This window comes from Mesitornis unicolor, unplaced genomic scaffold (genome assembly GCF_000695765.1).
Source record: "Mesitornis unicolor isolate BGI_N332 unplaced genomic scaffold, ASM69576v1 scaffold16416, whole genome shotgun sequence".
In the NCBI taxonomy this organism is placed as follows: domain Eukaryota; kingdom Metazoa; phylum Chordata; class Aves; order Mesitornithiformes; family Mesitornithidae; genus Mesitornis; species Mesitornis unicolor.
In genome coordinates, this window is record NW_010189188.1 from 60,374 (window position 1) to 74,245 (window position 13,872).

At 35.6% G+C, this 13,872-nt stretch overlaps 1 protein-coding gene across 1 annotated transcript in view; it reads left to right on the forward strand.

Annotated features, from left to right (window-relative positions):
* PDS5B (PDS5, regulator of cohesion maintenance, homolog B (S. cerevisiae)) overlaps positions 1–13,496 on the forward strand; it is a 53,129-nt gene extending 39,633 nt beyond the window's left edge. The window contains exons 14-22 of the mRNA XM_010185988.1: positions 819–867; positions 2,315–2,454; positions 2,530–2,645; positions 4,117–4,222; positions 6,290–6,450; positions 7,081–7,204; positions 7,982–8,140; positions 8,918–8,986; positions 13,016–13,496. Of these exons, the coding sequence (XP_010184290.1) occupies positions 819–867; positions 2,315–2,454; positions 2,530–2,645; positions 4,117–4,222; positions 6,290–6,450; positions 7,081–7,204; positions 7,982–8,140; positions 8,918–8,986; positions 13,016–13,177 (1,086 nt within the window). The 3' untranslated portion in view covers positions 13,178–13,496. The remainder of the gene's footprint in view (positions 1–818; positions 868–2,314; positions 2,455–2,529; positions 2,646–4,116; positions 4,223–6,289; positions 6,451–7,080; positions 7,205–7,981; positions 8,141–8,917; positions 8,987–13,015) is intronic.
* Positions 13,497–13,872: the final 376 nt, after the last annotated feature.

Here is a 13,872-nt window from a genome sequence, read left to right on the forward strand (position 1 = left end):
CCCCTCGGGTTTTTTTTCCATTTTCTTCCATTTATTTAGTGTCAGAACTAACTCTTAAGGTGGACTTTGCATGTGGAATTTGAAATTATACCAGAAGGATTACTGACAAAAGGAAAATAAACAAGATAAAAGTCTGTTTTGTGCAACTTATTTTGCTTGTAAGGTGCTGTTGGACAACTTTATTTCAGCAGCAGTTTCACTGAAGTCTAAGCTGCACAGATATCCTGAAATGCAGTTATGTTTTCGTTGTTGTTGTTGTTGTTGTTGTTGTTGTTGTTGTTGTTGTTGTTGTTGTTGTTGTGGCTCCTGGTTATTCCTTTCACAAGGTTGTCCTCTGCCCTCCCTGTTCAGTTTAACAGGGGTAGCAGTTGTCTTATTATTGTCTTGTTCTGTTCTTTACAATAAGGTGGGAGCCACTGCTGAGACTACTTAGAATCAATATTGGAACAAGAAGATAAAATTAATTTGATGCTTGCTGTTCATTTTATATTTAAAAACAGAGACTTTAGATGGAAAACAATTACACAAGCCATTTGTGCTGTTCATAAGTTGTATATTAGATTGAAAAGTAATAAATATTTTACATAAGTATATGTGAGACAGTGTTACTGTAGGCATGATCTACCTTTTACTTCCTGTAACTATCTAGCATTAACTTTGCGGTGGTGGTTTTGATTTCTAACACACTGGTGTGTTAGCAAAATGGTGGGTGCTGACTTGTTGATAATGCATTATGGAATTTTGCTCAGTCAGTATTCAAGTGGAAATACATGATGTAAAATTTTCCCTTAATATATTATTCTTTTTGTGATTTGCAGACAGATGCCAGCAGTAAAGCTATATTCTCGAAAGTGATGGTTATAACAAGTAAGTCAGTTGAAGTATTTACACTAATAATCACAGTTGAAATATGTTGCTTTCTTGCTTTAAAAATAATTTGAGATAAGCTTTGTAACAAGGAAGTTTTGTAACAGATCAAATTTATAACAAAACATGATGTAACAATATGCTTTAAAGAATTAAGACAACCGTAAGCAGAATTATTTCCTTACCATACAAAGTCTCCAGTCAGAAAGCTTTTCATATGACATTTTGGCTGCATCTGTTGTGGGCTAATTAAAAATGTGGATGAACTAGTGAGTTAGGGTCTGCATTAGCATTTGTTATAAAACATACATTAGCTGATGTTAACTAACATACTAAACTATCTACTGACTTGCCTGTCTTTGTGGTGTTGGTATTGTAAGTCCTGTTGGGAGAATGCAAAGGGTTTGGATTTCAGTAGCAGGGAAGGCAGTTTGGAATCTCAGCAACTTCTGTGTAATCTGAACTCTTGGCAAACTAAAAACCACCAACCCCAAAGCAATGCTCCTTGTTCCCCCAGCCCACCATGCCCATAGCATTGAAACCAGTAAGAAGAATAAAAACTTGTTTTACAATTCTGAAATTTTGTTTTCAAATCAACCTTTTTAAAAAAACTGTTCTGGCAGAAATACTACTATGTACGTTTTTGAAAAAATATGGAGGAAAAACTGAATCTTGCTCCAAATCCTTTTTCCCTTTTATTTAAAATATAAAAGTTGACCAGTTAATATTTTTTCTGATTCTTTAAGTTTTGGGTCACATTTAAAAGAAAAACAAATTAACACAGCAAAACAAACACTTAGTACAGCTTGTTTTGTACTCACTATCCTGTAGTCCTATACTATTTTCTGTACCAACTTTGCTTAACACCTACAGTGCCAAAACAGTGAAGCATCTTAAATAGTATACTAATACTTTGCCAATAAATTACCTTACATGAAATGTAAATATAAAATGAATATGCAATTTAAGAAATGCATTTTAAAAGCTTTTAAAAAAAGTTTTTCAAGCTGTTGTCAAGTTTACATGTAGTGAAGGATTAATTTAGCAAAAATACCCTTTTGGTGTTTTTCGCACTTGTCATATTAGGTGATCTATATACAGAGCATATTTTTCTGTGGAGTGTAGGCTTTGCATTCCTAGGTCAACTTCAGCTGTTAGTATTATTAACATGAAAAAGTGGACTTGCTGAGAAATGAGTGTGAAAAGTGAAGAAAACAAATAGCCAGGGGATATTATTTGATAATATTCAAATATTTAGAAATTGCTCTTTTTTAAATGTCTGCACACCTTAAGACATTTTATGGTTTGTTTGTGGGGCTCCTTGTTTTTCACCATTCTTGGTTAACTTAAACGCATATAGAAGTTTTCTTGTGACACTTGGAACTTGTGTAATTTACAATACTGATACATTTTAAAGTAACTAGTGATTTCTTTTCCTTATTTAAAGGAAACCTTCCTGATCCAGGGAAAGCTCAAGATTTCATGAAAAAGTTCACACAAGTTCTAGAAGATGATGAAAAAATAAGAAGTCAGTTAGAAATGCTTGTTAGCCCGACGTGTTCTTGCAAACAGGCTGAAGGATGTGTGGTAAGAATTGTTCTTAAAATATGTTCAGTTTTGGAACTGAATTGATTATAGATTTATTTGAAACTTCTGTTGCAGAGGGAAATAACAAAGAAGTTGGGCAATCCAAAACAACCAACAAATCCTTTCCTGGAAATGATTAAGTTTCTTCTTGAGAGAATTGCTCCTGTGCACATTGATACTGAATCCATCAGGTATTTCTGTGTGTGTGTATGTGTTGTTGACCGTAGATCACAGCGTTTGAAATTGGTGTTTCTTATTTTGCCTTTGAGCACAAGCAGTAAAAGACTGGGCGGCTGTGGTTTAAGGTCTGGTGACCTGCAGCATCTTCTGTTTCCCGTTGCTTAGGGGGTTTTGTGCCCTTGTTCAGAAAGCAGCCACAGAAACAATTGAATTGTCATTCAGCCCAGCTGGGTAACCTGTCAGTAAAAGTGGATCTGTTGCTGATGGGTGAAGTTTGGTTTGTGACTTGTTTAAAAGAAAAAAAAAAAAATCTGTCCATGGCTATTAGTTGAAGGTTTCCACCTAGAATATATGGCCTCATAGTGACATAAGCAGTAATTTAACTGAGGAAGTAAGGATTATGGTGATGAGGCATCAAGACTTTAGGGAAGAGTAGGCCAGTGAAGTTATAGGAGGGGAAAAAAATCATTGCTGAAATGATTATTTAACAGCTGCATTTGAGATATGTGATACCTTATTAGAGACAACTAGTTCTAAATACTGGTGAATTCTGTTGATTCCAACTACATGACTGATTTTTAAGTACTTGAGCTTTTCAGTTTCTGCCTGTCACGTATGCAGTGTAATGGAGCCACTGAGATTCCACTTAAAAATCCCTTTCTGATCTTGGATTAAGTACAATGTGCAGCAGGATTTTTACTTTAAATTAGAAAATATTTTTTCACATTCACAGAAGCAATATAAAATGTATATTTAAAGTAATGTTCGCATGTGGCACTGTGTTATTTATTTCACAGTCTACTTACTGCTGTACAGTATACAAGCAAAACAAGTAGTAAAAAGCACATATTCTAAGTTTTTTCACATAATTGGTCTTTTCCCATCTTTGTAAAGTCTCGTTAAACTTTTGCTTCATTTTTGAGACTCTGACTGAAGTTTTTTAATACATTATAATTTTTGTCCAATTAGGGACAGAAGAAAACAACCTGGGAAGTCTCTCCTGTGGTTTGCTACCAGTTGGTTTTGGTTTTATATTTTTTTTTTGTGGGGATTTTTTTGTTTTGGTTTGAGTTGGCTTTTTGTTTGAGGTTTGGTTTGGTTTTTTCATGTTTTGGGGTTTTTTAGTGTGTCCATAGTAACTAGTAACTTCACCATAGTTCTTTCCTGAATTTGTTGCTTATAATGATCAAATTGTTGTCGGTTTGTGTGGTTTTTTTTTTATTTATTTTGGTCATCCTTCCAGAGTAATTTGTAAATAGTTCTTAATTCATGATGTTTAAACACTTTTTAACTTAATGCTTCATAAACTTTGATTTAGGTAGGAGATGGGGGCAACCAGATAATGTATGTAGTTGACATACTTGTTTTATAACAAGTTTGTTTATAAGTTTCTTTAATAAGGTTATATCTTAAACTTATGAAAAGAGTCGTACATGGTAGAATTGCAGTAAATACAAGGCCATGTTTTGTTTTCCTTTTCAGTGCCCTTATCAAGCAAGTAAACAAGTCTATAGATGGAACAGCTGATGATGAAGATGAGGGTGTACCTACTGACCAGGCAATCAGAGCAGGTCTTGAATTGCTTAAGGCAAGTATACTCATTGCAGTCAGTGAGCATGTGAAACTTTCTGAAACAAATTTTTTAAAATAAATTTTTAATTAGCACTCAGTATCTTCAGTTATAAGCATGTGGTGGCTATCTGGAAGAATACTGGTTTAGTTTTGTTCTCTGTGCTCATCATATGTGGCACAAGAGTGCCATCTTACAAATATATCTTATAAATATTTATCTTATAAACAACTTAGATTTTTTTCTGTAAATCAAAAGTAGTTGCGTGTGTGACATTAGCAGCTGAGTTTTGATTATTAGTGTGTGAATATAGTTATATAGTATATATCATAGAATGGTTTGGGTTGGAAGGGACCTTAAAGATCATCCAGTCCAACGCCCCTGCCATGGGCAGGGACACCTCCCACCAGACTAGGTTGCCCAAAGCCCTGTCCCACCTGGCCTTGAACACTTGCAGGGAGTGGGCATCCACAACTTCCCTGGGCAACCTGTGCCAGTGTCTCAGAACTCTCACAGTAAAGAATTTCTTCCTAATATCTAGTCTAGATCTACCCTCTTCCAGTTTAAACAGGTTTTGCCATGTTCACATAGCAAACCACATCAAGATGTGTTTCTGGGGATGTTGTACAGAATTTCTTACTGTGTCCTCCCTTTGTTCTTAGGAGGAAAGGGGCTGCTCACTGTGTTATTTACAAATACTGTTAGAAGTGGGAAACTTTTTATGTGCAGCTACGTAGGGCTCTTTGTCTCACTTGTCTCTCTCAAAGATGTTAGACTAAAACACGCTGTAGTGTCAGCTTTGTCTGTACTTGCACCACAGTACCACCTCAGTTATATGATAGCACTGGGAGAAGTCCAACTGTGGTTTGACTTCAGAGACCTCAGAATCTAAAGGACTCCCATACTGAAGTTTTCTGAATATCTGACCAATTAAGGGCCTAGTAGATTCATCTGAGAGCATGTGACTCTTTAGCTGAGTGTGCGCATTTAGATGAAGTCCAAAAATCCAGCAGCACAAAAATGAATCTGAGTAAGAATGAGTCATGTCATGTAGGACTGTGTATTTGAAAGAGGGCTCCCAGGTCAGTACTTACATATTCGTATGAACTGGCATGACACATTTAAGGAAAAGAAGTAAGGTTGACCTGAAGAAAGGGGTCTGTACATCATGAGAAGAATCCAGAAAGGACAAATGTAGAAAAGGGAATGCTATACAATGAAGTGGGGAGGATGGTAATTTGGTGAAAATGGAGAACTGCATGTGAAGAAGTTCCTAGATTTTTGAGGATAATTTCTTTGCCATGGGTCAGAATATGATATGGAAAGAGGCTAATAATCAAGAGCCACTTAAAAAATGAAGAGAAGGCAAACTTTCCGGGAGGATCAAATGAGGATTTATTCTATTTTTTAACAGGGAAGGACTGTCATACTTGAAAACAAGAATTTGAGATTCTGAAGGAGAGGTACAGGATCTCATAAGCTGATGTGGAAAGCTTGAGGGCCTAGAGACCCTATTATGTCTATATTAGTGTTTTAGAGCTGGGAACTTCAGAACAGAACCAGTTGTTCAACTTAGTAAACAGGCATGAAATCTGGGTGCACAAAAGCTGGATTCCTTTTAGAGAAACAAAATTATGAGTTATGCTTCAGAAGCACATGTTGTGTTGCTGTGGCTAAAATGGGTTCAGTCAGTCTAGAAATACTCTAGAGTAAAACCTCTGAAATGTGAATATTGCTTCCTTAGCATCAATTGTGTTTCTCTTAATACCTACTTCTGCCGTAACCCAGTACTTGCTAATGTAGATGTAGCTGCTGAGAAGTACGTGTTCACAATAATAGGGAAGAAATTGAGACTGGAGAAATAAGTTAAAACTGATGAGATCATGTATAAAACCAGAAGTTTGGGAGGTACTAAAACAAAAGTCAGAAAAAGAGAGAGGTGGTTCACGTGAAAAACACCAGAGTATTATAAATATTCTAGTATGTAGTAGAAATGGCTACAGTAGAAAATGACTCTTGATGGAATGCACTGCATAAGTGAACCTTTATAAAAAAATTAACATGGCTTTCATCTTATTCTGGCAGGTACTTTCATTTACGCACCCTATCTCATTTCATTCAGCTGAAACTTTTGAATCTCTCCTGGCTTGCTTGAAAATGGATGATGAGAAAGTGGCAGAAGCTGCATTACAAATTTTCAAAAACACAGGAAGTAAAATTGAAGAAGACTTTCCTCATATACGATCGTAAGTTGCATATCTTCCTCTGAGTAGTGTCCTTCACTTTAGGATTTTGAAAGTTCTCTTTCTTCCTTTTGTGTGCTATAGCATTACTCTGCATTCTTGTGGAAGGAAGTATCACGGTAAAACAGAAAAGAGATGTGAATGACTTCAAAATGCAGTGCATTTTGAAGAATGGAAGTGAAGTGAATATATCCAAAGTAGTGTCAGCTGATGATATGTCACTGACGTGACTGTAATTTTTATCATTGCCTTTCAGAATGGCATATGATTTTTTTGCAATTGAATATATGGCAATATAAAAACTTTCTTTGCAATTTAATGGGGGTATTGTAGGCAAGAATATTTCCAAAAGAAATTTAACTTGTGCAGATAGAATGTTTGTTTTACCACATGATATTTTATCAACAAGACCTAGTTTGTGTTGGTTTGGTTTGTATTTTTTTTAACTTGCAAGCCAGGTAAATAACCCTTTTTTAATTTCTTTGAAGAAATTGGAAAAACCAGGATGATTAGCACTTTTGCAGAGGTGTTGTGTTATGTTTATGATATCTGTACTTTTTTGCTGGTCTGATATTTTTGAAGATTTTCAGTTCGTGAAAAGGTGCTTATCTCCTGTTTTGTTTTTTTTTTAAGTGCATTGCTTCCAGTGTTGCATCATAAAGCTAAAAAGGGACCTCCTCGTCAAGCCAAGTATGCTATTCACTGCATCCATGCAATATTTTCCAGCAAAGAAACACAGTTTGCACAGATATTTGAGGTAAAATTAAAATTTTTAACCTAATTTTTATTGATCTTTTGTATTGCATATGTAAACTAAAGAATGTAGTGGCAATTTATATGGCAAGTTGTATCAAATTTTGAAAATACTTATTTTCCCCTTTTTCCCTTTGTTTCCATACAGTTTGGCCTGAAAAATAGTAGTTCAGGGTATTTTTGTATCCCATAATCTGTTATGTTTAGGGTTATATACTTAAACAGATGATAGAGTAAAACAGTGTTGGACTGTCTGCTACAACCGTGAATTATTTCTGGAAAGAGGAACCATACACCGGTCCTCACCCCTGTTCAGATTGGCCCACAATATTTAAATGCTTACAGAAATTGTGGAAAACTGAATTATAGTAGAAATTATTGAAATACATTTGCACTTACAAAATCTACTTTTTAATTGGTGCCTATCACCCTCTTATTTTGAAGGCTGAATCGTAGTCCTTTACTGAACTATCCATCTTGAGATGTAGTATGCCCTCTTCTTCAAGAACAAAGTATGATTTTTAATCCTTTGTTTCCTACATGGTCCTGCTTGAGCTGCCACTCTTAGAACTACCTGGATGTGATTAACATTTTGTTTTTCTCCTTGATTTTTCTTTTGATTTGTAGGAGACTTGTAGGAGTGGTTATGTCTTTAAATATTTTTAAAAATTCTATTTCTGAAATAGAGACTTGGACAACTTGGTACAGAACACTCACCCCCATAGCCCCAGTAAGACCTATATTCTATCAGTAATACCTGAATTTGTTGCCTTTATTCTAGCCACTGCATAAAAGCCTGGATCCAAGCAACTTTGAGCATCTCATTACACCGTTAGTTACTATTGGCCATATAGCCATGCTAGCACCTGATCAGTTTGCTGCCCCTTTGAAGTCTTTGGTGGCCACTTTTATTGTTAAAGATTTGCTAATGAATGATAGGGTAAGTATTTTTAAAACCTTGTATTAAGATTCTGTTTCTACTGTAGTATGATACTAAGCAAGTACTTGTGAAAATTTTTGGTTGGTTTGTTCTACTGTTTGTATCCAGTCATTTTCAGATTTCCACATGCACTCTGACTCAATTGAAAACACCCAGTACAGGAAAGGAGATAGTACTAATTTGGCAGTCCTTATTAAAGCAGCAAGCTGTATAGCACAGCATTTGATCGCTTGTGACTTGCATTTTCTTAAAAGTAGGAAAATTGTTACCAACTTGACTCACCAAGTCTCTTGTCTTGAGCAACCAAGTTGTGACTTTTTTAGGAGGTGTGTTTGAAAATAAGCTACACTGTTTAAATGTGAATTTTTATTTTTCTAATACATCTCTATTGATAGTGATTATAAAGTGAAAAAAATAACTTATGCATTGTCAGCCATTGTTTTGGAAAGTTTTACTGTCTCAAACTATGCACTTGAGGTTCCAACATGCTGGAGATGGAAACTGGAAGTTATTTTCAAAGCAATGGCTATTACACTCTAAAGCAATAGCTTTCAGGTAAAAACAAAGAAAAACCCTTTCCTACTGTTAAATTTGTTGATACTTGAATAGTGAGGTAAGAATAGTATCACACTTCTGTAATGGTTATAAAATACAGAAGGCATAAAGTGAACCAGTGAGTGCTGCTGTGTAGCTTTCGGACGCAAACAGGAAAGAGGAGATTACAGCAGGTTTCACTGAGAAGAACATTATTGTAACAAAATGTAACATCTGGTTTAGCTTCCAGGAAAGAAGACAACAAAACTTTGGGTCCCAGATGAAGAAGTGTCTCCCGAGACGCTTGTTAAAGTGAGTAACTGACTTACTTTTGAGTAAATGTGTTCCATTGCTTTTCTCTGTGTATTGTGTATTGGAAGAAAAACCTAGATTGTTGTTTGTTTGGTTTTGTTTTAAAAAAATAACTTTAAAATGGTGAGGGTTATGTTGGGTTTTTTCCACTTAAAAATGTCATCTGTAGCTTGTTCATTTTTTGAGTAAGTTTATTATTACAGTTTCTGGGCTTGGTAATAGATACTGTGGAAAAATACATCCTATGTCTGTATTTGGTTTTAAATGCCCTTCCGAACAGGGATAGGTTATTCTTTCATATTTCCTTTCAGAATTAGAAAGATACATGTACTTTGCAGCGTGCTGTTTCTAAGTTAATTGTAGCAGCCATTTTTTTTCCAGTGCCTTTTAAATAAAGTTGTTCTGGTTTTAAGAATTTCTCTGCCTTCTCACTTAAGTTAAACACTTTGTAGCATACCCCGTTCTCTGCTGATTTAGTAAGAACTTTGGTTTCCAGGTTGGTTCAGAACTGGAAATGCTCAGTTGTGTTTGAAGTCGATTTGTGAACTTTTTAGTTGCTTGACTACAGCAAGGATATTTTTCGCATTTGTGTAACTCCATCATTACACAGTACACTCCAAAAACTGTTAAAAGAACGTTTGTTTTGATTTCATTAACTGGTAGTTTAATACAGACATGATTTCATCTCATTGATTATACATGTAACTTGAGGTAGTAAATACCAACTGTCTTTCCTAATTTTTATTTTTAAAGATTTGTGAAGCTGTAATATCTCTCTAAAGTTTGCTTTGCTGTTGATAAAACTTTTCATACAATTGGCTCTTTGGAAGGGAGCTGACTTCTAGAAAATCTTAAGGCAACTTAGAGTTGAAGCCAAGGCTGAAAGCTGTAAGAAGCATTTATTGACAACTGAAAACAGGTTATTGTGAAAATTGATCTGCAAATTTAATTAGCATTTATTACCACTGAGAAACCTATATTTAACGAACACTGCAGGCCATTGGTTTGTAAGTGTGTCTCTCTGAAAGTGTGTTTTTCTTTGCTGTGGTTTTAAAAGCCTTTTTTTAAAAGGCTCCCTTTGTAACATAACTGCATAATATATCTAATGGGGATCTGAAAACTAGCAAGTTTAAGTATGGAAGGAGGAACGACCGATGAAGACAAAATTATAGTGTTACACAGCCTAACAGATGTACGCTGATATAGGCTAGCCTGAGTTTTGGATGCTAAACCTTGAATAAAACGATGCCTGTAGAGAAGTGTTTCAGTGCAGGATTTAATATGAATTGCATTAGTTACTGTATGAGTTAAACTTGAATTCCTACGCCTGGCACTTGAGTGTCTGTTCTAAAGCAGTAATTTCTCCTGACAGTGCCAGTGCTGAATACTTCTGTGTGCCATGCACACATGGACTGAGACATAGTAGCTGTGGTGATATTGCTTGTTTCCTTCTATGTACACTGCAGTATAGGGTTTTTCATCCTATTTCTCTAACTGTACTTTAAGTGGGCATTGTTTCAGTTTTCAGTACTGCACAAACTTGTGACATTTATGGCTCTGAAAACGCAAGTAGTAGAAACCTGAGCTAGCTATTGTCTTAATGCTGATGGAGTAGGAAGACAGTGTTTCTGGGATTGCTACATGTGATGCAAGCCCATTATACTTTTTACAGCGCAGCCATGATGACAACCTCTAGATCAGAGAAAAGGGCTATAACTGTTGATTATTTTTAATGTTAATCTTAAAAATTAATACTTATATAAAGCTAGTAGTTAAATGCAGTCAATATATTTTCATTTTGTATATAATAATTTTTAATCTCAAGGAGAATTCTAGACTCATGGGACACAAATTGAAACAAGTTCAGACTGGATATAAGGAAAAAACCTGAGAACAGTTGGAAGACAGAACAGGTTGGAAGAGGTTGCAGGTTGCCAAGAGAGCCCTTGCAATCTCCATTCCTGGAGGCTTTCAACCCCACAATGAATAAAGCTGAGACCATCGTGGTTTGACTTCATAGCTGACCTTCCTTTGAGGAGGAGATTGAATGGACATCTCCTGACATTCCTTCCACCTGGAATTATCCCTTGATAGTTAACCTGTTTGGCTGCAAAGAAAAAATGTAAAACATGAGGGCAGTGCAAACTTGTGTCATGTTTGTTTAAGTCTTCAGGTAGTCCCCAGAAGCAGTGCCTGGGGGAATTCTCGTGCCCTGTACTGATTTCATGGGAATGCTTAATTCTGAATTGTTCCTGGAATGTCATCACATCATTAACACCAGCAAAGAAACAGGGAATACTGTGGGGTCAGAGGAAGATTCTGAAGGAGTTGGGATTAGGACTTGCTCCATGGAAGGGAAGACTAGAGTATATTTGGGCAGTAAAACTGGGGATATGGAGTTGTGGAGCAGGAGAAGCAAAGGTTAAAGTTGAAATTGTTCAGGAGCTGACCTGAGATGTCTGGGCATAAGGTGGCCTGTGTCTGTTCCATGGCTGTATATGTCATTTACTTGAAGACCAAGCAGCTAGCATGTTTCTGTCCTCCCAGTAAATGGGAGGCACTAATTGTACGTGTATGGATTATGACATGAAGAAGCTGTCAGAAGATCAGATGTTATCATCATTATCATATTGTTTTTATTGCTATTAAAGTCTTCAGGTGGATACTTACAGTTGTTTCAAGACCCTTTGAAAGCTAAAGCAAGACAATTTCATATCTGTTCCACAAACTCCATTTGCATTTTGAGCCCTTGAGTGACAGACATGATGTGCTCCTCTTGCTGGTGTTGCCCAGTAGAATTAGAATTTTGTAGGTGCAGTAAATGAGCTAGAGTCCTAAAAAGTAAAGTCATGCATAGATGAGAGTCCTAGAACTTAAATTGGAAGAGACCATTGTGATCAGTTTGTTACGTGGAATAGTAACAAATATTGATATTGTGAAGGTTTATGTAAAAGTTACTAGAATTGCCTTTTCCATTAAGGTGAAAATTTGAAGTTACTGTGTACAAAATGTGCTAGCTTCTTTTCCACCATACCTTAGTTTTTCCAAAGCTTTTGGCTTTTGAATTCAGGCTTTGGTGATTTTGCTTGTTTGTTTGTTTTTTGTTTTGTTTTTTTTTCTTTCTCCCCTAAGGATCTCTGTGATTCAGATGAGCATTTTCACTTTGCTGCAAGAGGATACTGCTCTTTCTGTTTTCTTTATCATCTCTGCTCTCATAGAAGGAAAATGAAAGGACAAAGGGATTCAAATACCAAAACAAACTTAATCTCCAAATTCATGCTTTTCACATTAAAGAAATGTGTGAAATTATTCAGTGTTTCATGATAGCTGCTGGATTCTGCATGCTTTCAGAAGCTTGCCTCAAAACACTTGATGTTTCCATTGGCAAAAGACAAGTTATCCTAAGTAAAAGGCTTTGAAGCTTTTCTTCAAATAGCCGTGAAAGGAATATTATTTCCCAGAATGAGCTATTTTAATACAGGTTGATACTCTAGCAGTCAAAATGTCTAAGAAGTGTTTTCTAATTTACATATCTTAAATAAAATTAAACTCAAATATTGCATATATAAATAAAAAATATATAGGAGTTGTTTAAGCACAGGAATTACAGGAATATAGGAAGATGAAAAAGTGTTCTGCTTTTTGATCCAGTCGCATTTTCTTAATAAGTATAAATAGTTTTGCCTATTCCACAGTGTTTAATACGTGTAAGGTCAATTCAGATAATGTTTTCACAGGACAAAATATGTGATTGCTTAATAGAAGAAAAAGTTCAAATTTTAACTAAATGTTTTATAACTTTTATTTGCTGTAATAGATGCTTGAGACTTTCAGTGAAAAGCTGCTGTCTCATGAGAGTACATCTAGTTAGTTTTCAGTATTTAAATGATGTTGTGCAGCCTTTACAGGCTTATGTTTGTAGCAGCAAAAAGCACTTAGAAAAATACTGTGTGATTGAATTAAGATAAAGATTCTTTTAAAAATAAAGCCTATGGTGTGATTTGACTTCTGCATATCAATTTTTTTCAGATTCAGGCCATCAAGATGATGGTTCGATGGTTGCTAGGAATGAAGAACAACCACAGCAAGTCAGGAACTTCTACTTTGAGGTTGCTAACAACAATATTACACAGTGATGGAGATTTAACGGAGCAGGGGAAAATTAGGTATGTAACAGTGGTAACATTTTGATGTGTGTGATGATGCAGTGGGGAAGATTTAGTCAAAGTAGTACTTAAACTGTTCTGTTAGAATGCTTAACAATTTATACATCTTACTTTGTAAGGGCTAATGGTAAGCTTGGCTGGATTCCTAAATAAGTTTGCTGAGTCTTAGGTTTTTTGTAGATATAGCTGCATTTTAATGTTTTTATCTTCTTTGTTTTATCTCTTTCTTCAAAGGGCCATTACTCATATTACAAGAGTAAACTGTGCAACTTCCTCTTTCCCACTGAAAATTTTTATTTTTTTAAGCAGCTTGCTCTTCCTGACGTACCAATTGTTGTGAATGCCACAGGCTGGCTTTCTAATAAAAAGTAATAGCATGTTGCACTAAACCAGGTGGGAATAGCTAGTACATAAGGCACTTCTGCTTAAAGTCAGACTTTAATCCCTTGGGGTCTCTAGAAGTGAAAGGAAGAGGGAAATGTGTAAATAGGATTAGGTCTTAGTAAATAATTCACCTTTTAGATGATTGTTAGACATGTTACTTGTTTTTTGGGGTATCTTGTTAATCCTCTGCAGTAGGAGAAGTGTCAAGTTGTCAGCCACTATTGCTTCCCAAACATTGAAAATTTATGTCTAGAAAAGCCATTAAGGGCAGGGGTGGATTATTGCCAGTATGAGTAAAAAGGTTTTAATGCAGTTAGAACCTATGTTGTGTGTGCA